This window comes from Poecilia mexicana, unplaced genomic scaffold (genome assembly GCF_051168715.1).
Source record: "Poecilia mexicana isolate PSO_F unplaced genomic scaffold, ASM5116871v1 scaffold_21, whole genome shotgun sequence".
In the NCBI taxonomy this organism is placed as follows: domain Eukaryota; kingdom Metazoa; phylum Chordata; class Actinopteri; order Cyprinodontiformes; family Poeciliidae; genus Poecilia; species Poecilia mexicana.
The window spans coordinates 21,632,995-21,660,871 of record NW_028263390.1 but is presented as its reverse complement, the minus strand read 5'-3'; the positions used below and the strand labels follow the sequence as shown (position 1 = coordinate 21,660,871).

The window sequence follows — 27,877 nt, the reverse complement described above, 5'->3', positions numbered from 1 at the left end:
ATTGGATATACAAAACATATTCATTACAATTTTATGTAGAAAATCATGATGATGAGATTTTAATCTGCTAGATTCTGCATATTTTCAGCTCCTTTCAGAATGAGCCGTTTTAGGGCCTCTGTCACTTTAAATCCAAATAACCTGCTGCTGCTGACCTAACTCAGTGTTTATACCTGCATGTGAAAATGGCTGCGATGGCTTAAATAAGAGAGGAAAGACAAAGACAGTGAAAGAAAAAGAGCAAAAAGAAAAGTAAAATGAAAATGCCTGCAAAGAGATGCAAAATTACTCAGCCATGTATCTATGAAAAGCAGAAGTGGAGCCTTCTGCACAGCCAACAAAAATGCAGCAGGAGTTTCCTGGATGGGAAGTCAACAACAAAACACTTGTCTTTTCCAGCAGTCATTAAACCGCGGTAAAACCAGCTGGAGCCCCTTTTCAGTTGCTAGGTGATGGTAACGCTCAGATGAGGTTGCTAGGTAACGGCGCATTCTGACTCAACAATCTGGAGGAGAAACCAAGAAAGACTTGTCTAGATAGATATATCTATGAACGTCACAGAAAAAAATGCAAAAGGAAGTTTGTGAGTGTAGATTTTTCTGTGTCTTGCACAAATACCAAGAAATATTCTCATTAGATAGTTAAGAAAAAGTGCTTGATTTTTATTTTATGAAATGCAATTAAAGACCTCTTACATTCACTTTGTTGTCTCTATTGATCCAAAACATTTGGTGCAAAAGACATCATCCTCATTCCTCCATCAGTACATTCATTGTCTTTCATCCTCCACAATCAGAGACTCAGCCTTCAGTTTCTTTCAGCTCCACGTTTCTTGTTCTGCAGTGTCTCTCTGTCGTTAGATGAAGGCAGTAATCCAGATATCTTCTTTTCTTGCTAGTGGAGCTAAACAGTCACTCTGCTGCATCTTATCTGTTATACTCAGCTCTACCTTCTCCAGGTCCCTGGAAGCAGGGACAGATTCAGGGGGAACTTAAATTTGTTGACTTCACACTGACCTACCGTATCTGTCCAGTGGTAAATATCTTCGTCAGAAACTGATATATTCGCTTAAATTATTAGGACTGATGGAAAATACAAGAGTCAGAAATATATTAGAAAAATAAATAGTAAATAATTTTAAAATTTGGAAAAATCCATAAAAAAAAAACAGAATAACAGGAACATAAAACCTTTGCAAATCAACAACAAAAAACAAGATTTTGCAAAACAGAACTGATGTTCATGTTATGTTGGTTTTTAGGTGTCGGTGTGAACAAGACAAACTTTTACAAAACACAACAAAGCTGATTTTTCAAAGATTTGATTGATTTGTGTTGTTTTTTCCAGCCAGTTTAACTGAACTTCTTAAGTTAAAGAAGCAGAAATTCTCCAAATAATTACTGGCAATAAAACAATCAAAATAACTGAACAGATGAGGAGAGGAATCTTTAACCCTAAGAGAAAAAAAGACACACAACACAAACAGTCACAAATGAAAGTGTTATTCCTCAAGCATTTAACAGGCAATCACTAAAAACATCATTTAAAGTTAAACATAAACCACTTTAAATTAAATATCTGTGCAATGCTACGATAGTATCAACTCCCAGGATGAATTATATCGCTGTACAGAAGGATGAAAGATTATTTAAGAAAATCAAAAATGTTTCACTTACTATTAAGGATGTTTTTCCAGCGAGCGTTCTGAAATGGAGAATAATAAAGACAATTATGACCACAATGAAGCTGAAATAATAATTCCTATTGGAAAATAATTTGATTGTCATAACGATATGTCATCAGACCAACAAACCTTAACAGTTATCCAAGAAACAGGCGTTCCAACAACCCTTTCGATGTCGGTCATTGAGTTATTGTTGCGGTTGCATTTGAGGAGTTTTCCCTCATAAAACAGACAGTCCACAGTCAGGAGGATGTTGGGTTTCTGCACTTGTCTCCTGCTGTCGGCTACAATGAGGCTGGGATTGAAGGTGTGATGCATGACCACCAGAATGGCTTTTTTAACGTCTGGAATGGAGAAGGGAGGCCAGTGGTTTAGAAATGTTGGTGCAGAAGCTTCCTGTTGCATTGACCAGATGGATTAATATCATTATCCAGTTTGAACAAACAAGTGTAAAGCTTCTCAGTGCTTCTAAGTCTGTAGTGCCAGTCAGACACTCTCTCTTCAGCTGCCGTCTGTTTTGTCTCTCTTTAGCTCCGTCTCTGTCTCTTCAGTTTCCTACAGCTCTCTCACTTCAGCTTCATTCATCTCGGTCTCTCTCTTCATATTTCTTCATCTGTCTCTCACAAATTATAGCCCAAAGCTTAGATAACTTGAGTATAAAAAAGACGAAGCTGTACCTGACCTGATATTTTGCTGAGGGTCTCGTTGATGTCGGTTCCAACGCGGGATGCGATTGGACAGAAAACCAGGAGGTAGTCACATTGTTCAAACGAGTCTACCTCAGTTTGGCCGATATCTTCCAGCTTTTTAACTATGGGCTGATGAGCTCCATTTGTTTTTCCAGACAAGATGACAAAGAATTTTGTTCCCAGAGCTGAAGATGAATGGACAAGCTTGTTATTCAACTCATTACTGGGATCACAATGGAAAAATATATATATTACATCAAGTACAGATCCAAATAAATTCCAAAAAGGAGAATTTATTCTGTCCTAATTGAAGTTTTCCTCATAATATAACAATATAGAATCAATAGAATAAAACATTTATTTTTATAGATAGCGATTATTGTATTTATTTTGAAATAATCTCCACTCTGTTGCAGCTGTTCAGTCAAATACTTTAGTTCTTGTGAACACTTATTATGCGGAGCCACCTATTAAATTTTCTCAGTGCAAGTTCATTCCTGTCTTTATCAAACATGGTGTGGAATAAAAAAGGCTGTGTGCTTCCTTACCTACTAGATAATTACACATATTTACTATCACAGCAACTTTAAGCTGGTGTTCAGTGAAGTTTATTAAATGTTTTACAGTTTGCTCAAAATCTGGAGCCATAAAACAGAATTACTCCTTATATTACTGAAGGAAAGAGTGTTAGATACACAGGATTTACGTTGCTAGTCACATTATTTATATATATATAAAAAGCTTACCTTTATATTTTACTACAGACATGTCCCTGTGGAGAGATAAAGACATTAAAACGTTTATTTCACCACCACAGTTTAAAAAGTCCAAGATGAACTAAAGAAGTTCAGTCATGTACCTCTTAGTTTTATCTGCTTCATTGGTGTCATGATCCGTGTTTCTGTATAGTTATTTTGGGATTTTCTGTGTTTAGTCCTGTTTCCCTGAGTCTCTGTGTTTTCCTGTCAGCCCAGGTGTGTCTCGTTCCCTTGATGACTCTCCTGGTGTATTTAAGTCCACCTCTTGTCTCTGTCTCTTGTCCGTCCTCGTCGTATGTCATTTGTCTGCTTGCCACCACAGTCGAACTGTAAAGTCCCGTGTTGGTTCAGCTCTCGTTTTCAGTCCTCTGTCGTTCAGTTGCTACCGGTAATTAGCTGTGTGCTGCTCTCTGCCTGTGTTGGACTGTGTTTGAGCTCTCTTTATTAAATTCATCATCATCTTCATCACTACCTGGGTTGTCAGCGTTCATTCTCACCACCACCAACCACACCCCATGACAATTAGAGTATTTGAAATAATCTGACTCATATCTGTGTGAAACAAGGAAAACATGACGACTTAAAGATGATTACTTACTCAGTTTGTTGATACTGATGTCTCCTTCCCACCCTGTGCAGAGAAATAAAGATCCGTACCGTTTTGAATGTAGCTTTCAGCTTGATCCTGAAGAGAAAGTGCAACTAGAGTGCAGGAAGTCTTGTTGCAGCAGGGGGGACGAGTTACAGCCTGCAGATCAAAACTATGTAACAATGGCGGGTCTAACCAGGCAAACATTAGACTTTTGTGTTTATTTTGGTTGTATTTACCCAGAATTCCTTGTACTAAAGTCTGCTTCCTGGTTTGGAGCAATCTTTGATCAGCTTGGTGTTCACATATGCATTCAAGTTTACTTCAACCGAACCAAGACGGAGGTTTGTAAGCAGAGCAGAGTTCAGTTTTTTGGTCCACTTGTGTTTGATTACATGTTCTCACCTCCACAAGTGACTCAGACTTTCTAGACCAGTGTTTTTCAACCCTGGTCCTCAAGGCACACTGCCCTGCATGTTTTAGGTATTTCCCTGCTTCAACACACATGATTTCAATTGATGGCTGATTAACAAGCTTTTTCTGAACTGCAATCATCTGAATGGGGTGTGTTAAAGCAGGGAAACATCTAAAACATGCAGGGCAGTCTGCCTTGAGCACCAGGGTTGGGAAACACTGTTCTAGACAAACAGACTAGAGTTTGATAAAAGTGGACTAAACAGGACTGGTGTGAATGCACCCTATGTCAGTCAAGGTCCAAGTTTCTGAAAAGGATCACCTTGGAAACCACCTTCACTGGGTACCTCACCATTTCCTGATTGCGCAATACTTATTGTTTATACTTCCAGTTACTCATCAGCCTGTCTTCTTCAGTCTGACCAGTAAGTTTACTAGAATGTTGCTCTCTGCTAGGCTTCCAGCCGCATGCCAATATAGAACCGTTTTCTATCTGCTTATGTTTCCAATTTTTCCAGAATAAAACAAGAACCTAGTGAACCACTTCCACACAACTCTGCCATCCAGTAAGACTCAATGCTCCTGCTGCGTAGTCTCACCTGCTGAGAGAAACCTGCAGAGCAGCCTTCTGCTCCACTCAAAACTGAAACTATTTCAGGCAGTCAGAGGATTTTAAACTCTGCTGCAACATTTAATGAACAAGTTTGTGAGGTGAGTTATTAACTAACAACATCTTCTAAATGCTTTTATTAAATTAAAAACTACTTACCTGTACCGTATTATATCTGTTTCCTGTTGGATGCTTGTGTCAAAATGCTACGATAAATCAGTTTGGGACGATTCTGATTGTTTCAGGGTTTTAGATGGGTTGTGATAAATTCAGATATTCTGTTTTTGTTTATGCTCAGAATCATTTGTGTAAGTTTCTACCAACTGATAAAAAGTTCACTTTTTCAACATTTATTATTTCAGTCTCTGGTGTTTTAGCAGCCCATTACCCAGGTCATGTTGTCAAATGAGAAATAACTTTCAAATATTTTACTTCATAAGATAAAATCTTTTTTTTGTGTGTGTCTAGTTTGCAGTAAAATGTGGGAGTTTTGTCCATCAAGCAGATCTGCTCTTAATGCTCAGCTGAACTTTGTTTTAGATTTCATGCATGGCGAGCAATAACAGGTTTGGGCTGTTTCCACCTGCTGCAAGAGATAAAGACAACAATGTCTGGAAATCAGCCTTGAACCAGGACTGAAAATAAACTTACAGAAGTAAAAGAGGAGATATGTTACAATTGCAATCACATTATACAAGTATAAGAACTAAAAATGACTGGTTAAAGCAGATCTATACATAGTTTGAATTTATGTGAGAAAAAGGAATACTTTTGTCATAAAACATTTCTGGAGCTTCTTCAGTGTTTATGTGTGCATGTTTCACATAATATCTTTCATTTTGCAGCAGAAATGGGGAAAAAGTTTTTTGTCATGGTTGAGGGAGTGGAAACTGGAGCTCAGAGATGCCTTGTTCAAATGATTAGAGACATCGGCCAAACTAAAGTTTCCTCTCCTGAAGAATGCGACTACTTCCTGGTTTTCTGCCCCATCGTGTCCCGCGTTGCAGCAGACATCAATGGAGCCCTGGCCAGAGTTCCTGGTAGGATAATCATATTACTAAACTCTAGCAAAGCGTACATAAGTAGCTCACTTTCAGCCATAGCTTCATTAACAGGTTGGAAAATAAGTTTGTACAGATATACAACACATTAGCTGTGTCTCCAATGGAAATGTGTGCAAAACTTTGTCAATACCAACATTTCCTTTAACCATAGCTTCACAATTTGACATTTTGAAAAGCCTCTTGTTTTCCACTAAAACGTTTTGGCAATAGGATGAGGTGCTTTTTTCAGCTGCATCAAAATTAGTTTATTTTGCAAAACTGCAATGGCAATACTTTTTTTGCATCATACAAGTCACATGGCCAACAACCAGATGTTGCCACTTGGACAAACCACAAAGAAGAAGACAGGAGGATCACAGCGTGACATGGTTTTTTTATTGACTTATCATGTGAACAAACTTATTCATAATTACAAAATTATGTTTTTTCAACATTGTAAAAATATATGGTCAATGGAAACACAGCAATTGTAAAAATTGAATGAATAAATGCAGACCCAAAAGTTGATAATTTTTTTATTTATCTTTTTTTTGCCTTGTTTTTTTCCTTTTCAGCCAATAAACCAGTGATTCTGGTTGTTTTGCATCACACCAGAGATGCAAACCTGGCTTTAGCAGAAAGCAGCAGACAAGTGCATGACCTCAACGTCATCCTGACCGTGGACTTTCTGTTTTGGAACGACGACCTCCTCGATTCTAGCTGCAATAATAAATCATGGGCTCAGATCCAGAGTCATCTTGGACATTCCAACCAACTGGTATCTAAACTATTAACCATACTGGAAATTATCCATGCAGTAAACTGGAAGCTAAATATTGTCAATGTACCATTTGTTTCTTTCAGATTGGCTTTCAAAACTTCGGAGAATGTAAGTAGAAACTTTGTTTTCTACACCAACTGTTTATGTTCTGATCTTTCTGATAAAATTATATGTGAAATATAAACACTATGTTCTTTTTTTTCAGGGTTGAATAATTATGTGACAACAAAAAAGCTGAAGATTTTAGGTGTAATTCTCTTTATTGAGATCGTTGTGCTGGTGATTATTGTATTGGTTCGTAAAAACAACCAGGTGGAGTGTTGATCTCCAGAAGCCTTAAAGTTATTCAGATACAGACGCTTGGATATTTATTCACCTTGGTTCTGTTACAACATGATGATGTAAAGGCATAATTAAGGAGTAATTAACATGTTTATTGTAAAATGTTTTAGGGCAACTGTGAGCATGTTTTAAATACCTTTTTATTTCTTAAATGGGATTATTGTCTTTGTTCTCTAAAAAAGTGCTAAAGTTTCAGATGATAAATGATATATTGTTCCAAGAAGTCTGAAAACTGTTTCTCTTTCAATAAAAATAATTTTATTGTAAATAAATGTTGCATTGTTATACATTTATGTTACACAGAATTTTATTTATCTTTTAAATCATATAAACTAATTTGGATGTTTTTCTTGAGTTATTTCAAATAAAACATAAGACTGCTGTCAGTGCGGATGGTCAGCGCCTAAACATTTTAATTTAAAGCTGAAAATCATCATAATTAACAAAAATAAATGCTTGAAAACATGAATCTGTGTGGAATAAATATATTTGTGTTTCTCTTAGTGAATTGTGTTACTGAAATAAACTAAATATTGAATAATTTAATGCATTCAATGGGTTTGTAATGCATTAAGAAATGTTTCTTTTGGAGCTTTAATGTTCCACCTAAACTCTGCAGCTGTAGAATAAAAGATAAAATGATAAGGAACTATTTTTCCAGTGTCTTTGAAAACTCCATAACAGCAGAGGAGCCCAACCCACTGATGAAGACAGCAAAGATTTTATTGGATTGAAATAAAATTTAGCTTGTTTTATTTTAAATGACATAAGTGGACATACATTGGATCTGTTTGTACATTGAGATAATACAATATAAATAAACTGAATCAAAATGAAGGTGTTAATGTCACATTTATTGAAGAATGAAGAAATTTATACCTGGAAAACACAAAACTACAGGATGTTTTTGATGATATTTTATGTACATTTGAATAATAAAGATGTTCCTGTTTTCAGCTGCATCCTTATAATGTTCTACTTGCAAAAGTTTTCAGAATGAATCAAGAATCTAGTCATTACTTGCAGGAAAAAATATAGTGGTGATATTTTAATGCACTAATTGCCAGCTGTCCAATAAGATTCACAGCTGCTGCTTTTATTCTTATCTGTTAAGGAAACATGTTATACTGGCTGCTCTAAACTGAAACTATTTCAGTGAGTCTGAGGATCTTCAGCTGCATTGGAAAGTTTGACGAACAAGAAGTTATCAGTCTATTAGGTGAGTTATTACCAAACAAAAGTCTTCAAAATGCTTTTTTACTTCAAACTGCAAACCTGTAGAATATTGTTTGTTTCCTGAGGCAGTGGATGGTTATAATGAACAGCTGCAATAAATCACTTTGAGATGATTCTCTTGGTTTTAGTTGGATGTTGTTGACTTAAATATTCTGTTTTTTTAATGCATCTCCATAGAAACAAATGCAGAGGTGAACAAAAAAAATTACTTTTATAATATTTTTAATTTTAGTTGTTGGTACCTTTGATGAATTTTTCCCATTTTATGTTTATAAATGAGAAATTGCTTTCAACCACTTAACTTCATCAAATAAAGATAAAATAAATGATTTATTTGTCTCATTTACAAAATCACAGTAAAGTGTCAGAGTTTTGTCTATAAAGTATTTCTGCTGCTTGCCTCTGCTCAGCTGAGCATTAGATTTTATATTTCAGGCATAGCAAGCAATAACAGGTTTGTGCTGTTTTCACCTCCTACAGAAGATAAGAAGAGCAATGTCTACAAATTAATGTTCAACAACCTGGAAGTCCACTTACAGAAGCAAAAATGATTATATAATACAACAACATTCAGGAAAATCTATTAATGAGTTGACAAATGTATATGTTTATACCTTTTACTAAAAACGACTGGTTCCTGCACATCTTTTCATGGTTTAAATGTGGTTTTAAATTTATGCAAGAAAAATGAATATTTTTGTCACATAAAACATTTCTGAAGCTCCTTCGTTGTTTATGAATGTTTTAAATAATATGTTTCATTCTGCAGCAGAAATGGGGAAAAAGTTTTTTGTCATGGTTGAGGGAGTGGAAACTGGAGCTCAGAGATGCCTTGTTCAAATGATTAGAGACATCGGCCAAACTAAAGTCTCCTCTCCTGAAGAGTGCGACTACTTCCTGGTTTTCTGCCCCATCGTGTCCCGCGTTGCAGCAGACATCAGTGGAGCCCTGGCCAGAGTTCCTGGTAGGATATTAATGTTCAAAACTGGTACAATATACGCAGATAACTTACTTTCATCCATAGTTTCATTAAAGGAAGCAGGTTTTGTATAGACATAAAACACATTGTGTGAAATAACAAAAAGTTTGTCTTTTTCTAATTGATCTGTTTTTTTTTTGTTTTTGTTTTTTTTCGACTTTCTTGCTGTTTTTTCCATTCAGCCAATAAACCAGTGATTCTGGTCGTGTTGCATCACACCAGAGATGCAAACCTGGCTTTAGCAGAAAGCAGCAGACAAGTGCATGACCTCAACGTCGTCCTGACTGTGGACTTTCTGTTTTGGAACGACGACCTCCTCGATTCTAGCTGCAATAATAAATCATGGAATTTGATCCAGAATCATCTTGGATGTTCCAAAAATTCAGTAAAAAGTAAATAAATCTTGTTTCTAGGACAAATACAGACTTTGAAACCATTCAATTGTAAATATGTGAAATATGATTAACTGTATCTAAACTTTCTCTTTTGGTCTTTCAGATTTGAAGAACCCATTAGTAATAGCAGCGATTTTAGGTGTAGCTGCTGTGATTGTGATAGTTGTGGCTGTAATTGTTGTATTTACCAGTATAAAACATCCATAAGAAACATCAAAACTTTCATGACAGTCTTCAAACTGAGCAGGAAGTGAAGGTGAGATGTAACCATGATGATCTTCTTTTGTTTTTATCTTAATATCATAATGTAGATCTTTCTGGGTGGATGATTTGTTCACATGAATTCTGTTAAATAATTAAATCAATGTAAAAATAAATTGTATGGATATTGGTTTAATGCAAAATAAACTGGTAAACAAAATAAACTAATTAGTGCTATCTCCTGAAAATACATTCAAATAAACTTTTTGTTTTTCACTCAGTCTAACGTGTCGAATGTCGTTCCTGTTGGAGATTAACTAGTTTCCTGTCGTGACTGCAGTTTCAGATTAAAGGTTCAGTTGAGTTAAACTAAAAAAAGAAAGAAAATTAAATATGTGTTACACTTTACAGCTGATAAAGAACAAACTATTTTGTTGAAACAAATTATTTTACTGATGATTGTCTGACTCGAGATGCAGTTTAATTTTAGGAATAAACTGATTTTCTGTAAAGTATCTCAGTAAAAGATCAGCAGAGCAGCTAAAAGAAAAGAAAATGAAAAGGGAAAAGTAAATAGTTTTACAATCAGTATTTTTCTAAAGCTGCTTATGAAAACAATAATTTGGCTAATATAAATATATTTTCCAGAATGTGTCCATTACACTGATTTTCTGTTATTATTTTCTTCCCTAAGGCAATTTTTGATTAAACTGCACATTTAACTTACAGCATTTTTATTAACAATACTAGAAAGTATTACTTCTCTGGTTGGATGATTTCAAGTAATAAGTAAGAGTGTCATGTTACTGTGTGTTATGATGTCAGATTTTATTACTTAAGTGTTCTGCAGCCACGGCTTCACTTCTCTTATTTTAATTCCTGGTTTTAAAAATACATAAAGGAAATTAGCTATTTACAAAAACTACAGTGCCACCTTGTGGCCGAAACATGTCTTGCTTCTTCTAAGCCAAATGCTTTTGGTGTGAAACTTCTGCATCATTTTCTATTCAACAAAAATCTTTTTTTATGACAAGAAAGGGTTTATTTCCTGGACATGATTTGTTCACTATCTTTTCAAACTTCACTCTGTGTCCAGAACTTTAAGATAAAATAATCAGCTGCTATTGAAAGTCCTGCGAACTCGACTTAAGAGAAAAGGAGATCGAGGTTTCACTGCTCCTGTTCTCTGGAATAAATTACCTTTCCAGGTACATTTTACCTGGAAAATGTATTTTTATTTGTTTACATTTAATTGAGGCTTTGTTGTTGTGATGTTTTGTTTTTATTTTATTTACTTCTCAATATTACTCATTATATTTTTGTATTGTTATTTTGTCTCTGTCTTTTGATCAACTTATTCTATTGTGTAATCATTTTTGTACAGCACTTTGGTTCAGTTTTCAACCTGTTTTTAAAAGTGTAACATAAATAAATTAATGCATCAAATTGCAAACAAACAGCATGATAATGACAGACATGTGAGTCAGTTATGCCTCATCATCCAACACTGAGACAAAGACGACAGGCAATAAAACTCTCCACCGAGTCCTACATCAAGTCAGTAATTAGTATGTTCTTAAACAATGACGTCATCATTGTGGTATATTTTTAGAGTATAAAAATATATGGAGAGAGTTTTAATACTGTTTTTCTTTTATTATAGAAGGAGTTGAGTTGTGAGAAGGAAATGCAACGAAACAATAAAATAACCACTGCAAGCATAACTTTACAACTTAAATTCCTTTTTAATTTAATAATAAAATTTAGATATGGGTGAAACGTTCACATGCTTTCTGGATGTTTGGCTTTATAATGGGACTGAGGAAGAAAACTGATTATGAAACCCCGTCTACTTCCTGTTAAAGCCCAAATAATGATGCAAAAAATAAAACAAAACACAGAGAAAAGTTTTAATACATTTTTATTTTACATTCTTCACGGTAAAACCAATATAAATACTGCAAAAATCCACTTAGTTTAAATAAAAATTCTCCAGATCTTTGAATATTTACACATCCTAAAAATATGACCAAGTCCCAGCTGATGAAGATGTTTAAAGACTTTCTATTTGTAACAAATGTGTAATGTGACTTCTGCATTAATAAAATCAAACTAAAGCAGCATTTACATTAACCTACAAGGATAATGTATTTATTAGATCATCTGTAGATATAAATATGTGAAATTAACTCTTTTGATGCGTTGCTGTTATAAAAAGTGATCAGATTTTCTGCCTTTCCACCTCTTCATCCAACAATAAAGTTTTCATCCTATGAGGTGGTTTCAGACAAACTAAAAATGTATTAAAGAAAGAATCGAATCAGCTGATGCAGGTCAGGGATATCTATGTGTTACAACCATGAAGATGGACGTCGTGACAACAGCTGCAGACACAACAAGGACAGAGACGACAAATATAGCACCTTTACGTTTCTTTGCACCTAAAGGGCAAAAAGAACAAAGAGTTATTTGGTTAGATTCACATTAAAGAAAAGCAGTTCAAATTAAAACATCACAAAGATCCTATAAAATCATGTAGATGTTTTATGGTCTAACTTCAACTCTTCAAAACAAACCAGTAATAAAGTATAAAATGAATTTCCTCTAAATTAGCCTCTAATGGCTAATTTTGACACTGTCATTTATCACATTTTAGAAAAATCTATTTTTCACACATCTGTCTTTCTTTCACTTCTCTCTTAACTCCATGCCTGTTTGATGCGACAAATTTTGCTGCTTTTTGATTTTCCTTCTTAACTGATTGAGATTGAAATTAGCTTTTTAAGAACTTCACATCAAACTGTAATATTTACCCTTTACACATTTAATTAAAGTTCTGAAGTGAGACAGGAGAAAAATACATAATAAATAAAAATGTTGGTTTCTGCTGTATTTACCTTCAATCAGAGATTGCAGGAAAGAGTTCTGGAAGAACAGAAACAAAGTGAGTAAAGTCATCACTCCACTGCAAATGATTACATTAAAATCAATATTTACCCTGGAAATTGGAAGGCCGAGAAACCTCCGGATTTCATGCCATGATATGTCGTTACGGTTACAGTTGAGGATTTTATCCTGATGGAAAAAGTAATCCACGGTGAGGCGGACGTTCTGGTGCTGCACCTGCCTCCTGCTTTCAGCTACGACGTGGTTGGGGTCGAATGTGTGATGCATCACCACCAGAACGATGGGTTTACCATCTAAAAACACAGAAAACATGAATATAAAACACTTTTTAAATAACATTGTACTCTAGTTCCTTACAGTCAGTTTTAACAGATAAATGGAACCCAGATTTGATACATCTTTCACTAATTTTATGAGTTGGATAACTTTGTCGTCATGCATGAAATTAAAAAATCATTTTTTTCCTACTTTTTTAAATGTTTCAGGTCAAGTAAATTTTAGAATTAGACAAAGAAAACCTGAGATAAATACAAAAATACATTTTTAATGATTTTACTTATTAATTCAACCTCACCCTTGTTTGCAGTATTATTTTAATTTGGCCATATTGAAGGGTTTTAGGGTGAAATGCTGCTTTAAAGCCATGTCACATTATCTGAATTAGATTTACATCTGTACTTTGACTAGGCCATTCCTTTTTCTCCTTTCTTGAGCCACTAACAGATGGACTTTCTGGTGTTTTTTTGGATCATTATTTGCTGTGTAAACCAAGTCTGCTTTAGCATAAGCTCACAAACTGATGAATATTTTCCATTAATGTGAAGCAGTCTTACTCGGAGCCTTGCTGAGAGCCTCAGTGATGTCTGTCAGGACGCGTGAAGCGATTGGGCAGATCAGCAGGACGTAGTCACACTCTGTAGGAGAGTAAGCTTCAACTTGGCCTGCGCTGCTCAGCTTGTCAACGATGGAGTGATGAGCCCCGTTGGTTTTACCTGCTACTAAGACATAAAACCTTCTCCCCAAGCCTAAACATTAACAGACAATAAGATTCAGTTAGAACCAACACTGATTGACACCAACTTTTTATGGTACTTTAACTTGTTTTTGTGGTTTTTTCACTTTGTTTTCCGGAGCTACAATGATTTCTTACCTAAATTCGGTAATGAAATAAGTTTGCAAACAAAAGAATTTCAAGAAATAAATGAGAAATAAATTTGTCTTCAACCTTGCACCACCTCTGAGCTGCATAAGAGCAAACAGATAAGAATTTGTTGAGATCAACTGATATTAAGTTTGTTGTGTGAGACGGGGCGTTTTCCTGCTTGCATAACATCACTAGCTAATCCATGTCTGCAAAAACACAGAAACAAGGCCGAAGAGCAAATCTTTAATCTAAATTAAACACCATTTCAGGGTTTGTTTCTGCTTGTGCCTCATTGATCTACTCATGCACTGAATCAAAAGGGAACTGAAACAAACATGTGATTCTTTTTTGTGTTTCTGCACCCATCCACAGCTTTCTAACATTTTTGTAAATTACCTAAACTTCTGTCAATATCACAGATCAGCTTCAGTTTTCAATTATTGGTCAATTAGAAAGCAATAATCCAGTGAATTCAAGCTTTTGTTTGTATTGACCTTCTATCCAAAGGATAGAAACTACATTAAATATGTGCTGTAAAAAACATCAACAGGTCATAATCACATTTATAGAATACTTCTTCAGACATTTGTCATTTTTCCTAAATCAAGCTCTTCTGATCAGTTTGAGATGATTTCAGCTGCTAAACTCTTAATACAGAATACTCAGTCATATCTAAAGGCTGGATATTTATCTAAAAGTTCCTCGGTTCTTGCAGCCGCCCCGCTGTGTGAACCTGCTGCCTGCTGTGGCTGAAAACTAAAGAGCTCAAACCCTGAAACAAAAAAAACAGCAGAAGCCTCCAAAACAGGAAGGAAGTTGCACAGTCATTCATAACCTTGACGCTTGAGTGTGTTTTGTTCCACCAACAGACGGTTGTTATTTGCATAAAACGTTCTGTGTGTGGCCCCTGTCCTGAGTTTAATCTGTAAACTAGATCTCCTCACCAGTTTCTCGCTGCTGGGACATGTTTCTGCGTAAAAAGAAAGAGACAAAGTGTTGGTTAGAACTGTTTGACATTTGAAAATGAAAATATGAACATACATAAGAAACTAAGTACGTCATTGCAATCAAAGTGGAATCAGCTGCTCTGCACATACATTCACTGAGTCAAAAAAGCAGAAAATACCTTCCAGTGGTTCCTCTTCGAAGCATCCGAGACTCAGGACCCCGATGAGGATCACCCTACACTATTACAGATATTTACTTGTACAGCCTGATTGTTTCTTGGTTTTCTGATTCGTCCTCACTGCAGTAAAGCTAAACCAGTTAGAGAAGCACTTTTACTTTCACTTTGAGCGAGCATGTCTTCTAAATAACTGCAAAGGCAGAGGTGCTGCTTGGGCGGGCAGACCAAGTGTGAAAGATAAGAAACAGGAAGTTAGTCTGCTGTACAGTTAAGTGGAAATTATGTGTTAAACTGTAATGAAATCCCCGGGCCTACATACATAATCTGAGGGGAACAGTTTTAGAAAAAAGGAAGGAACAGAGAAGACTAAAATAGTTACGACAGAATATGTTGGTTGATTTTTAATTCTTTACATCCACCATAAGTTTTTTATATATATTCTTCTTCATCAGTTTAATATAATAAGAAAAAAATATTTTAAACACGGCAGCAAAATAAGAGCAGCTTCTGCAGAGAAGCATCTGAGAACCATGATCTCTGTGCTGCTCACTGCTGCTGCTGTCGTCATGATGCTCCAACTTCAGTGGTAAACACTGAATCACTTTCACAAACCTTCTCAGCATAAACACCACATGAAGTTCTTCTTTTTCCACAATTTAACCCACTGAATGTTTTTCTCATCATGATTTGTGCTGTAGGGTTTTCATCTTTCTTGCAAATGTGCTACAGTGAAATAAGAAAGCAATGTGGAAAACAGAAGAAGAATGAAACCTAAGAAAGAATACACATCTAGAAAATGAACAGTATCTGGAATTTATATCTTAAAGGTGACATATTGTGCTTCCTTGAACAGGTTAGGATGGCCTCACACAAAACAAGTTCATTACACATTTTGCACTAAAATTATTCTTAGATTATGAGATTTTAGTCTACATAATAAAGCAACCGTACATCTTTGAAAAGCAGAAGTAGAGCCTTGTGCACAACCAACAAGAAGCAGGAAGTGGTTTCTGAATGGTAAGTCAATAACAACACGCTTGTTTTTTTCCAGCAGCCATTGTACAGCACATATGGAAGTGAAAATCAGCTGGTCAAACATCCTGGAGCTCAGGGTTGGGTTGGTAGGTAACCGGTAGGGACATTACATTTGGAAGGTTTTTGAAAAGGCTCATTTTCCAGACACCAAAAAACAACTTATTGCAAAAAATGAGTGTGTGGGTTTTTTAAGTGCTTGGGCTGTTTTTAGAATCAGGAGAAACTCAAATCAAAGTGCAAAAACATGCAAAATGTGAATTTAAAAAGAGGATCTGAGAAATGCTTCTTCCTTCAGTCCAACATCAAGTTTTCTGCTAGTGATCCAAATGATCTGTCCATTATTTAACAAACAAACATGAGTTCTGAAAAGAAAAATAGTTTTTATTTGACAAACTATTTTATATAACATTAATATAAAAATGTTATGTTTATATTAAAACATAACATTTTAATATAAAAGTGCTTTACACAGGCAGAAAATTATGAGACAGGAGTTCTTGGTTTCCTCCTTGTTCTTGCAGTGTTCCCTTAGCTACTTACAAAGTTTTGCATAGTTTGTCTTAGCTTCTTCAGTTAAATTGAATAAAAAACTGTATGAAGATGAAATATATTACCCATCCATTATCTACAGCTTCTTATCTGTGCAAGATTGGAAGAGGAGTCCATCACATGGCAACACAGATATGATAAACAACCCACAACTAAGGCTAATTTTGCTGAAAACTACTTAACATGAAAGTCTGGTGGTTTGCAAGGAACTAAACTAAAACTCATAATTCAGATTTTTTTTTTTTTTTTTCAGAATTTGGACTTTAATTCTCTGAGATCAGAAGTCAGAATCCAGAGATGAAAAGTCAGAATTCAGAGATGAAAAGTCAGAATCCAGAGATGAAAAGTCAGAATCCAGAGATGAAAAGTCAGAATTCAGAGATGAAAAGTCAGAATTCAGAAATGAAAACTAATAATTCTTAGATTGAAGTCAGAATTCCGACTTTCATCTTTTGAGCTCAAAAGTCATAATTCTAAGATTAAAGTCAGAGTTTATTTCTCTTTTTTTCGGTAAACTTAATCCTCCTCGTAGGGTTTGCATTGCGGTATGTCCCGCAGGCCTTGAACGCAGCAGCAGATGCGGGTCTTATTTGTTCTCTCCAGCAGGAGGAGGGCGTTCCGCTCAACAACACACGCATCCAGTGGCTGCTATACTCCTACGTGTGAGTGCGCTGGTCCATATGTAGGTGCAGCCACAGCTTTAGGTTTTCTCCGTGTTCATCCAGGGACCGGGCCTGTCCTTGATGTTAGCCCGCCTGGCGGCTGCTCTGCCGGGGAAAAGGCGACAGAGGAGGCCGGGCTGGAAGACATGGAGGCTGGCCGTCCTTGCAGAGGGACTGGGCTGTAGGACGGTAGGCTCTCTGGTATTTCTTACCCCGTTAAGAAACAATGAAAGGCGGTCAGGAGTGGAGCCTCAGTATGGGGGCGAAATGCTTATCGGATATCTGACACAAGCTCTGATTTACTCGTTTTCGTCGTCTGAAATCCAAATCTTTTTGTTTTTTCTCTCTTTTATCCACACAGACACAGATGGTGGTGGACAGAGATCATTTTTTATTCTCAGCTTTGCAAAAATGGCTCTCTTCTTAGCAGGTTTAGTGTAAAACGTCATATTATTCACTTTTTTAAATTCATTTTAAAAAATTTACAATTTTCTTTCACATTTTATGTCAGTGTTGTTGAAACGGAGCAGACTGGCCTCATATGCGCACATCCATCACAAACAGCTCACATGTCAGATGGGATGCAAATGCAGAGTGTAAACACAACAGGAGCTGAAAGTGAATCATCAGGCGTTCATCATTCATCACAACTTTTTCTGAAAGAAATACTATGCCTTCTGAACTCTACTAAATTTACATACGAATATAATTTCCAAAATACTAAAAAAATGTAATATTCTGGAGCAATAATTTCCCTCAGAATTATCCCCTATTCTGTTTACAGATGGTTAACTTTTATAACCATGAATAGTGTGGATTTTCTAAAACTTTCTACACCTCATTAGTCTCATTCAGCACTCCTTTTGAAATGCAGATTTCTGTTTCAAAAGAAATTAAGACTTTAATTCAAGACGATTCTCAGTTTAAATGTATATGATAACAAATCAAAGGAATGTCTAGACATTAAAAAATTATTCTATTTTATTTTGTAATGAAATATTTTTAGACACCAAACAAATTTTATATATTGTCATATTTTAAAATAAAGTTGAATAGGTGCACCACAATCCTGGTAAACATGGGGATGTTTAATGAATATGTTATTAATTTAGGGGTTGTTTGTTTTAAATTATTTAAGATTGAAAGGAAAAATAGTTTATTAATTCCTTTCCTTCAAGTCAGTTTCTTGTTCACAGAAGAATGTATTTGCAATAACACAAGATCGTTATATCCTATTGTAATGGTAATTATATGTAAAATTTATTATAGAGGTTATTAAAATATTTCCATTATGTTTGTAGCTTAACTTTGAACATCAAACCTGAGGAATACTGTTCAGTACAGGCAACTAATTCCTAAAACTATATATTTTTAAAGACATTTATGTATTTTATTATTCTGATCATAATAAGTGAAGCAGGACTTTTAAATTACTTGGATAAATGGAGATTGAACCTTTCATTTATCAGCAGGAGCAGCCTTGTTTACAGATGGAGATCCTCAGGGCTCCTGCCTTGGACTTGATTTATTTTGCTAAATGTTCCTTTCAACTGTTTCAACTTGATTCTTTTCTTTCTTATCACTCCTTGTTGATTATTTAATTGATACTTGTTTTTATTATTACTGGTGAAGAATTTTCATGGAACTATATTTTATAAGGTTTTAAATAAATAAAATTGACATAAAAAATACTGAGTTTTCTTAACTGTATATTCTCTCTCAATAATGTGTCATTATTATTTAGTGGTTCACAATTCAAAGTACATTTCTGTAAAAATTGCAAAACAATATATAAAACAACCTGAATTAATTTCAAATTAGAAATTGAAGATAAATTAAACTTAATTTTTCATGAAAATAGAAAATTTCCTGACATATTTTGGGTAATAACAATTGAAGTCCATGAATGTTTCTTCCATTATTTCTATTTGCAGTGCTGATTTCTTCATTGGAGGGCTTGGCTCTCGTAGCATGGACCCCGCCCACATCGGAGGGGATATGTCACCTCTGTATGTGCCGAGGAAAAGGAAACCTGTCCAATCACAAGCCAGAAGTTCACCTCCATGTCCAGGTAGAGCGATAAAGAAGGAATTTATTTTTATATTCCTACATTTTGTCCAGCTAACTGAACTTACTTTGTGTTTTTAACATCAGCTGTCCAAAGGTTTCCTGACAGACAAGGTGAACTAAATACGTTTGAGTATCCAGAGGTAAGAAAGACAAACGATTGCATCCTGTAGCTTTTTCTATGTTACATTATTTATGTTGAAAGTTCTGATTTATGAGTTTGTACGACTGTCCAGGCTTCATCCTCACAGTTCTGTTTGTTTTTTGCAGGATGAAGAGACTCAAGATCAAAACGATGTAAAGATGAAAAGAACTTGCAGCAAAAAAAGGTAAAACCTTTGAAATATGGCCAGATAGCAAATGCAAGTGCATTTTTTTGAAAGTATATTTTTTTCTGACACAGATTATGTTAATTACTCACCTAATTCAGACTGTTTTACTAAAAAAGCTCAAATTTATGTGGTTAGAAACTGTTTGAGCACCAGTTGATGAGCCATGTCTGAACACATCAGGTGTATTTCTCTCATACCATAAAATGTGCCTGAATTGCATTCTGGGTACAGAATGTGTTGCACTTCATCACCGGTGGAGAAAGTGAGAAGATATAAAAACACTTAATTTACGCAGCACATTTGTTTAGCTGGTATTACTGCTAGATGCGCTGTACAATGGCTGCTGGACATGAAAAGTGTTTTGTTGACTTATTCAGAAACCACTTGCTGCGTTCTTGTTGGTTGTGCAGGAGGCTTCAATTCTGCTTTTCAAAGATGTACAGTTGCATAATAACACATTGGTTTGTAATTGTTGAGTTGGGGGGCGTGGCCAGCAGCAGCTTACTGGATTTATAGTGACAGTGACAGCTCATTCTGAAAGGAGCTCAAATTAGGCAAAACTGAGTGGACTAAAATGTCATTGTTGTGCAAAAAAGGTAATATAATGTTTTGTATATACCAATAAACATTTCCTAACCTGTTCAAGGAGGCATAATATATCACCTTTTACTAAAAAAATGAGAAAACGTTACATTGTCACAGGTTTGTAGAATATATATTTTGTTTTCATACCAGGTATGAGGACCTCCAGAATGTTTCCTTGGGATCTGTGGATTATCCGACCACCAGCTGCTCTGTGATGTCATCAGGTGACCTGGCCAACGGCTCGGATGAAAGGTCCATAAACATGCCTCCAAGAGAGATGGGGAAGGACCACTGGCCTGATGGACCAGAGGCGAGCCGGGAGCAGCCGCAGCCTGAGGAACAGACCTGGAGCTCCAGCAGGGAGCGAGGCCCTGAACCCTGGACTCCAGGCAGAGAAGAACCCCAAACATGGATTCCTGACAGAGATGGAGGTCATCCTGGACCGGATCAGGCTTGGATCACGAGCCAGGAGCAAGGTCCCGAGTCTGGATGGGGGGTGGGGAGAAACCAAAGCCAGGATCAGGCCTGGAACAGTGGAAGGGATCCAGGAACAGACGGATCCTCCGGCGGACCAGAGCAAAGGTGGGGAAACGGCCGAAGCCAGGATGAGCAAGTCTGGAGTGACTCAAACAGGGAGCGAGGAAACATCTGGAGACCCGGTAAGCACCAGAATATGTTTCTCATATGCAACAAGCTTGTTACATAAGGTAGCTCAATGTTATTTTCATATTGTATTTCAAAGACTTGAACATGAAGAAGGTCCAGAGAGCAGAAGTGGAGCCAAGCCCTGCTGTAAATAACTTCCTTCCACCACCAGAGGGCAGCATGTCCTGTAGGTCTCCATCCTGTCCAACAGGTTCAACTTTTTACAGAGCTGATTTGGATTCAGCTGAGATCACATTAAATCATAAATCTAATGCAGTAATAAAGAAACGTACTTCATGTATCTCAATTTTAGATGCAGTCAGTGTTAGTAGGAGCTCAACTGTCCAAATGAATGAAGATCAGAAACCCATCCTTCTTCCAATCAAGAAGGAACCTCCAACCTACCCTCCAGGTGAGAACAGCTTAATTAAAAATGATCTAATTAAAAAAATTTGATTAGTATTAAAACTAAATGTCACCTGCACATTGAAGTTGAACTGGGTCCAGGAAGTAGTCCTGCAGTTTGAGAAATAAACTTGATCCTTAAATGTTTGTATAAAATTATCCATAATTTGCATTATGTGCATTCATTAGATGCACAGATAATCTGTTGGTTTGGTATTCAGATATTTCCGTCTCCGATAGTAAAACTTTATTGTTATTCTTGCTGCGCTCCGTCTCCAGGAAGCCAAGAGGAGCGCTGGCAGCTCCAGATTGTGGCCAAAGGGAGAGTGACGTGTCCCAAATGCAAAAGTGTGAGCAGGAAAACTGTGGAGGGGCTGAAGAAACACATGGAGAACTGCAGACTGGTGAGGCTTCAAACACTACCCTGAAAAATTTATATTATAAATATTATATATATTACATTTATATTTATGCCACTTCAAACTGTGTCCCATTCCAACTGAAACATTCAGTGAATTTTGTTGGGATTTCATGTGATAGAACAAGAGTGGATTATAACTGTGAGAAAGGTGACAATGAAAAGGATATAATTTATGCAAATAGAAATCTGAAATGTGTGGTGTGCATTTTGAAACAAAACATTGCAGGAATTATTCACACCCATGGCAGATTTAAAATTAAAATTATTTTTCACTCAACCGAAGTTTACTGATCGGAAATGAGGCGGGCATCTCTCAAAATAAAATTAATAATATTTTACAAGTCTTTAATATACGGCTTTTAAAATCACATATTAAGGTGACTTTAACTGATTAATTTTAATTAATTACATACATGTTAAGGTTTTTTTGTTTATTTTTTTCCACATACTTGCACATTTCTAAACCTTTGCACAAGCAATATCTGTAAACAACAGTTATTTAGGATTGAACAGAAGCAATGTGGGATGTTATGATTTTCTAACTTCACCGTTCTTTAAATTTCCCCACAACTGTCCTGACCTCTGATTTTTAATCAATAATGTTCTCTGACAAACCACTGAAGTCTTTACAGAAATGTATGACACACCTTTCAGGGTTTTTTTTTTATTATTATTTTCCTTCCTCTTTAACATGATGCACCAACTTGTGTTAGTCTACCATGAAAAATATCAGTAAAATACACTCCTAAGCATTTATTAAGATCATGTGGGATATAACCATATTTATTCCTTGTTTAAGTACTTGGTGTAAAGTATTAAACTTATTAAAAATGTGTTGTCAATCTGCAGCAACCTTTTATCTGTCAGCACTGCGGGAAGCAGCTTAAATCCTCCACAGGGATGAAGTATCACATCATGGCTGACCACAGCAACCTGGTAAGATCATTATTTATGTTCTCTTTATTTCTGTTGGTGTTAGCAGGGATGCTGGCTGTTTTGCGGTGCATAACCCACAGCTTTTCAATAGTAAAACCTGCTGTTTTCTTGATTTATTGTGTATTTTAGGCCTCCAAAGTACACACTACATTGTAAAGTAAAACTGCTATTGTTCTGTTGCTCAAAAAACAGCATTCATGCTTGTTTTTGTTTCACCTGCAGGAGTTTTAAATGTTTGATTTAATCATTTATAATGCGTACGTCATGTGCAACATGTGTTATTTATAAATGTGCTGTAATATCTGCAATGCCAGAACGCTGATATTAACTTTTCTAATCTTGAAAGCCATCAGCTGATGACACCAAGGGCCTCGACGACCGCGCCATCAAAGACAAACTGCGTAAAATCCTGAAGAGACTCGGCAAACTGAAATGCTCTAAAGAAGTGAGGCGTTGATCACATTGCAGTTTGGTCTGTTTTAAAACCATACAAGACTCACAAATACCTTTTATTTCCCAGGGCTGCACTGCTGCCTTCACCAGCATCATGGGCTACGTGTACCACATGAAGAAGTGTGGGAAGGAAGAGTCTGAGCTGGAGAAGCTGCTGCTGAATTGCTCCCACTGTGGGAAAGCGTACAAATCCAAGGCTGGTCTGGAGTACCACCTGAAGTCAGAGCATGCTCCTGTAAGCTGACTTTGCACATTTACAGTAATTTGTCACTTCAGTAATTTGTCATTTGTTGCATAAATTACTGCTAATGTCGCGTTTTGATCAAGACTTCCACTCGTTCCTTCCAGACGCCCCAGAAGCCTGAAGAGGATGAGGCCCTGAAGGCCCACAGGGAGGCTAACCCAGAGCGGACGCCCAGCGGCAGAGTGCAGCGCGCCTCTGCACAGGTGGCCAACTTCCACCTGGCTGAGATCGCCAACAATGAACTGCCAAAGGACTGGCCCAAGAGGAAGTTTCAGTCAGACCTTGTGCCTGACGATAAGAAGGCATGAAGAATGTTATTGAACAAAAAAACTGGTTTTATGGAAACCCCTAGGCTCTAATTTTTTCATTTTGTTGCCATTTCCAGTTGAAATACGCCCGACCTGGCCTGCCGGCGTTCAGCCAAGAGGTGCTGAGGAAGTGGAAGAATGAGGTGAAGCTGCAGAGGAAAGTTCACTGCCCTAACCAAGTAGGACACACTTTTGTTTGACGTTTACTAGAATTACATTTTAAACCTGAACAGTTAATCTGATTTAAAATGAAGTTGATGATTTATTTGCAATCTATTTCGAGCTGCGCTTAGGTACTGCCAGCCTGGACCAGACGGTAGAAACCATTTACAGGGGCAATAGCACCAAAAAATAGTTTTCTGGATATACTCTGCATGTTTTACAGACATTGCACCTCGTATTAAAGCCTTGGGTTCATTTCACATGTGGTGTTTTTTAAAAAATATTATTGGATTTTTATTCATTTAAACTCACATTTCCTCCATCCATAGAAATATCACCATGAAGTAATAACAGACTTTTGGATTTACACTTCAAAAAATGTTTTTTTTTCTACTTTACCTATACCAACTTTAAAAAATACAATGTTTCAGTATCAGTAAAGTGAAACTCATGTGATGTGTTGCACTATATTCTGTCCTCAGGGTTGTGACTGCACATACACCAGTGTGTCTGGGCTGAAAGCTCACCTGGGACTGTGCACAAAGGTACACCATCTGTTCAGTGTCTAGAAAGATAATTTCCAACAAATTCAGTTAAATCTTGGAATAAATGAAATATATCAAATCAGCATATTTTCCTTCCTTCTCTGTTTTTATAACCCTAAACAAAATATAAACTTTGAATTAAAAAGTAATAGTGTATTGTTTAGAGTATTTAATAACTTATGTGAAGGTTAAAGTTTGTTTTGTCTTTTTTCAGGGTGAATTTGAGGCTGGAAAATACAGATGTTTGATCTGCAACAAGGAGTTTAATTCTGAAAGTGGAGTGAAATATCACATAAACTCAGTCCACTCACAGGTAATAATAAATTACCAAGTTTCTTGCTTTGGATATGCTGTTTTGTCCCATTATGGTCAGGCTTTATGCTGATGACTCCATTGTATTAATTTATTTTATTATATCAGTTGATAGGCTCAGAAGGGTTCAGAAAAGATTTTATTTCAGAATAAAACTTTATGGTCATATACAGATTTATTTTGAGAATTAGTTTGGGGGAAAAAAGATGTTTCTTGGTTCTTGAAGAAAAGCAGTTCTTCTGGGTGAACTGTTCACTGCAGGAAGCAGATAACATAATGTAAAATAAAATGAGAAGCTTTAGTGATGCAAATTATCAACTGAGGTAATGTGAAGTTGGTCATATTAATCAGCCAAGCAGCCATTTTCTTAAAACCTGAGTTTTTTATGGATTAAGAAAATCGGTTGCCTTTTCATTATATAAATTGCAAAATCTTTCATAATATGGTGAATTTAAAAAAAACATAATTAAATTTTAACATTTTGTATCAGCTGTATAAAATACTAACTGAATAAATAGAAAGTTGTGGTTTTCTCACATCAATACGTTCATGCATAAATACCGTTTGGTTACTCCTGAAGGGATGCTACAACTTCGCGCATTAACTCACCACAGATCAAAGAAATCAACGTTGCAAAAGGTTTTTTCCCATATTAAATTTTTTCAGTCTTAAGCTGAGAAAGCTGCTCCGTCACGCAGCTCGGGTGAATCATCGCCATTAAAGTGAAACTTAAGTCACTTGTTGAGTATTTATATTTTAGAACAGAACCGCTTAAAGTGCATTTTGCATCCCGCACCGAACTCTGCTTGGACCGTTTCTCTTTGCCGTTCCAGGTTAGCCGCCATCTTTAAATTCTATAACAAAGGCTGCGCCTAAGGGTGACCAGCGGTGCCCTCTGCTGGATGGCGGCCAAACTACAACACTACAAGAAGGCTTAACGGATGTTTAATCGTTTGGAACTCATTTTAATCTAATAATATATTAAATCAAATTCTATTCAAAATTAAATACTTTATTGATTCCAACGGGAAATTAAATGTTGTAACTCATATTAACTCAGAATTCTTCAGACTTATTGTAGATAGTGATGGTGATTATAGTCGACAATTAATAGTAATTGCTTCCATCCCTAGTCGCTTTACTTAACCATTTGATTTTCACTTATATCTTTGCTTTATGACCTAACAGGACTGGTTTGTAACAAACAAAAAAGCCTCCAAGAAGTTTGAGAAGTTCCTCAAGAACCAACCAAAAGAGTCAGTCCATGCAAATAAGCAAACTGTTGACCAGTACCACTTCCACCACCTGCACCAGCAGCAGCATCACCATTATCATCATCATCATCACCACCACCACCACCAGCAGCCCCTGCAGCATCCACTGCAGCCTCTACATCACCTGCAGCACCAAACCCAGTTCCTCCACCCAGAGCAGCAGAACCTCCACTCACAAGATGAGCCAGAACTCCACTACACTTCCCTAGAACCTCCAGCGGGACCGGTGTGGTTGGACATGGACCGCAAGGAAGCCGTGCTGGGACCGGAACACATCGACATGCACATGGTGGACGTGATCAAATCAGAGGAGAACAGCGATGAGATAATGGAGGTCAACGGGAGGATAAAGGGAGAAACGATAGGAGAAACCGGGATGGTGGACGGGAAACAGACGGACTGCTTCGGTTTCGGCAGCAGTGAGGTGGAAGCCGGGCTTCATGGCACGCAGCGCCAGATCGACCAGTGGAACCTGAAACAGCCTGACATCATGGAGCCGCATGCTGACGCTGCAAAATGATGGCGAAATGCCTGATAGGATCCTGCATCAGCTGCTAAAATAAATGATGCAACAGACGGCTACTCCTACTAAAGATGAGACGACAACAGGAAGGTACTACAAATAAAACTTTAGCTGATGAAGGACGTAGAGCATGAAGTTGTGGACTTAACACTAAATGTAGTCACAACATTTATCTGGGCGTTTTCACAGATTTTTAATGTCTAATTCTTTTAAAACCTTCCTGTCTTTGTTGTTAACCATAGAAGGTAAAGTTGGTTCAACACAACGTGAGGATGTCAGCATATTTTATTTGAGAACGTATTTTGTTCTCTCTGACAACACTTTGTGCCTCATACGTTTGATCCATCTAACCCCATTTTGTTTTATTTACATCTGTGGCTTCATCAGATGAAAGACAGGAGAAATATTAAAGTAGCACTCCAACTCAGTAACTGTGTTTCTTAAAGTCAAATACCTTTTTCTTATGTGTAAAATAGACTTCTCCAACATTTTCATCCCCAACGATTGTGTTATACTTCTGTTTGTGTTGGTCTTGATAACAAAAAAAGCACGTTAAGTTTTATTCTTCAATATTTTTCAGTGTCAAAAGCACAAAAAGAGATTAAATATGATTAGTTTCCTCTACTCAAACTGATCCTAATATTAGATTAAGTCTACAGCTACATAAAGTTCACACACAGCAGAAATTCTGTTATTTTTAACACAAATCATAAAAACTTTTAGACTGCATGAATACATTTTGTTAACTGATGAAGGGAAAAAATAATTTAAAATGTCCTGTTTCCAGATTTGTTATTGTCTCCTAATGTATTCCTGATATTGATAGATTAGATGAATGTTCATGTCCTCTGCAATTTACATCCACTGTTGTTAGACATGTTTATTTCAGTTATTTCTAGCGCTAATGTTTAACAGATATATTTTTTTCAGCTGATGAAATGTTAGTGTATTTTCTTCTTGTTTTCTGCATTTTGCACATTTATTTTCAAACCAAACTAAAGAGTCAAGTCTTGAATGAATTTGTTTTAAGAGCTTCCCACTGAGAATTTTAAATGTTTGTGAGTTGTTGTTTGTGTTTCAGGACAAAACTACAATTTTGACTTTTATATACACGTTCTCTGCAAAAAGTTAACTTTTTTCCCTCTTTCATTTTCAGTGACCTGCATTTTTCATTTCATAGATTGGATTCCTGATCTAGAAAACTCACATTTTGAAAGATATTGACCATGTTCTCTTTATTGTAACAACAAAAAATTTTCTAGTGAGTTCCCGTGGTAATGTGAAAAATAATAATTGTTCAAATTCTTATAGATATAAGGCAAATATTTGATTCTGAGATTTAGTCATTTTAAGCCTAATTTATTAGGTGAAACTGTACAAATATATGTCTACCCTTCTTCAAGTTGGCTCTTTATATCATCTTTGATATAATCACCAGGAAAAAAAATTAAATGGCCCCTGAAGTGAAAAATTTGACTTGGAAATTCCTCAAAATCCAGTATGTCTGCCATATGTATGAAA

At 36.2% G+C, this 27,877-nt stretch overlaps 5 protein-coding genes across 8 annotated transcripts; 3 read left to right on the top strand and 2 right to left on the bottom strand.

Annotated features, from left to right (window-relative positions):
- Positions 1 to 638: 638 nt before the first annotated feature.
- Positions 639 to 3,909, bottom strand: LOC148153098 (uncharacterized). 2 transcript variants are annotated; one of them, XM_088001906.1, is made up of 6 exons: positions 3,730 to 3,909; positions 3,120 to 3,145; positions 2,367 to 2,558; positions 1,814 to 2,028; positions 1,677 to 1,704; positions 639 to 1,454 (listed from the first exon to the last, which is right to left on the bottom strand). In XM_088001906.1, the coding sequence occupies exons 2-6, from the start codon at positions 3,139 to 3,141 to the stop codon at positions 1,366 to 1,368; spliced, it is 546 nt and encodes a 181-aa protein (XP_087858032.1). In that variant the 5' UTR covers positions 3,142 to 3,145; positions 3,730 to 3,909; the 3' UTR covers positions 639 to 1,365. The 2 variants fall into 2 exon arrangements, with proteins under 2 accessions (XP_087858032.1, XP_087858033.1); XM_088001907.1 differs by lacking the exon at positions 3,730 to 3,909 and adding an exon at positions 3,233 to 3,707.
- A 656-nt stretch (positions 3,910 to 4,565) lies between these two features.
- On the top strand, positions 4,566 to 7,379 carry LOC148153097 (uncharacterized). 2 transcript variants are annotated; one of them, XM_088001910.1, is made up of 5 exons: positions 4,566 to 4,845; positions 5,593 to 5,784; positions 6,363 to 6,565; positions 6,652 to 6,676; positions 6,774 to 7,379. In XM_088001910.1, exons 2-5 carry the CDS (start codon positions 5,595 to 5,597, stop codon positions 6,890 to 6,892), a joined length of 537 nt encoding a protein of 178 aa, XP_087858036.1. In that variant the 5' UTR covers positions 4,566 to 4,845; positions 5,593 to 5,594; the 3' UTR covers positions 6,893 to 7,379. The 2 variants fall into 2 exon arrangements, with proteins under 2 accessions (XP_087858036.1, XP_087858035.1); XM_088001909.1 differs by having other exon boundaries at positions 5,590 to 5,784.
- A 589-nt stretch (positions 7,380 to 7,968) lies between these two features.
- On the top strand, positions 7,969 to 10,002 carry LOC148153096 (uncharacterized). 2 transcript variants are annotated; one of them, XM_088001911.1, is made up of 4 exons: positions 7,969 to 8,129; positions 8,916 to 9,110; positions 9,308 to 9,517; positions 9,624 to 10,002. In XM_088001911.1, the coding sequence occupies exons 2-4, from the start codon at positions 8,921 to 8,923 to the stop codon at positions 9,725 to 9,727; spliced, it is 504 nt and encodes a 167-aa protein (XP_087858037.1). In that variant the 5' UTR covers positions 7,969 to 8,129; positions 8,916 to 8,920; the 3' UTR covers positions 9,728 to 10,002. The 2 variants fall into 2 exon arrangements, with proteins under 2 accessions (XP_087858037.1, XP_087858038.1); XM_088001912.1 differs by having other exon boundaries at positions 8,013 to 8,129; positions 8,919 to 9,110.
- A 1,623-nt stretch (positions 10,003 to 11,625) lies between these two features.
- On the bottom strand, positions 11,626 to 15,065 carry LOC148153095 (uncharacterized). Its single transcript, XM_088001905.1, has 6 exons — positions 14,899 to 15,065; positions 14,717 to 14,742; positions 13,462 to 13,653; positions 12,719 to 12,921; positions 12,619 to 12,646; positions 11,626 to 12,162 (listed from the first exon to the last, which is right to left on the bottom strand). The coding sequence occupies exons 1-6, from the start codon at positions 14,922 to 14,924 to the stop codon at positions 12,056 to 12,058; spliced, it is 582 nt and encodes a 193-aa protein (XP_087858031.1). The 5' UTR covers positions 14,925 to 15,065; the 3' UTR covers positions 11,626 to 12,055.
- Positions 15,066 to 17,119: 2,054 nt separating this feature from the next.
- Positions 17,120 to 27,827, top strand: znf512 (zinc finger protein 512). The gene is made up of 16 exons (XM_088001923.1): positions 17,120 to 17,333; positions 19,079 to 19,215; positions 19,299 to 19,354; positions 19,482 to 19,540; positions 20,279 to 20,787; positions 20,871 to 20,960; positions 21,087 to 21,185; positions 21,458 to 21,582; positions 22,449 to 22,535; positions 22,882 to 22,980; positions 23,056 to 23,223; positions 23,337 to 23,534; positions 23,618 to 23,719; positions 24,185 to 24,247; positions 24,462 to 24,560; positions 25,748 to 27,827. Exons 2-16 carry the CDS (start codon positions 19,116 to 19,118, stop codon positions 26,351 to 26,353), a joined length of 2,460 nt encoding a protein of 819 aa, XP_087858049.1. The 5' UTR covers positions 17,120 to 17,333; positions 19,079 to 19,115; the 3' UTR covers positions 26,354 to 27,827.
- Positions 27,828 to 27,877: the final 50 nt, after the last annotated feature.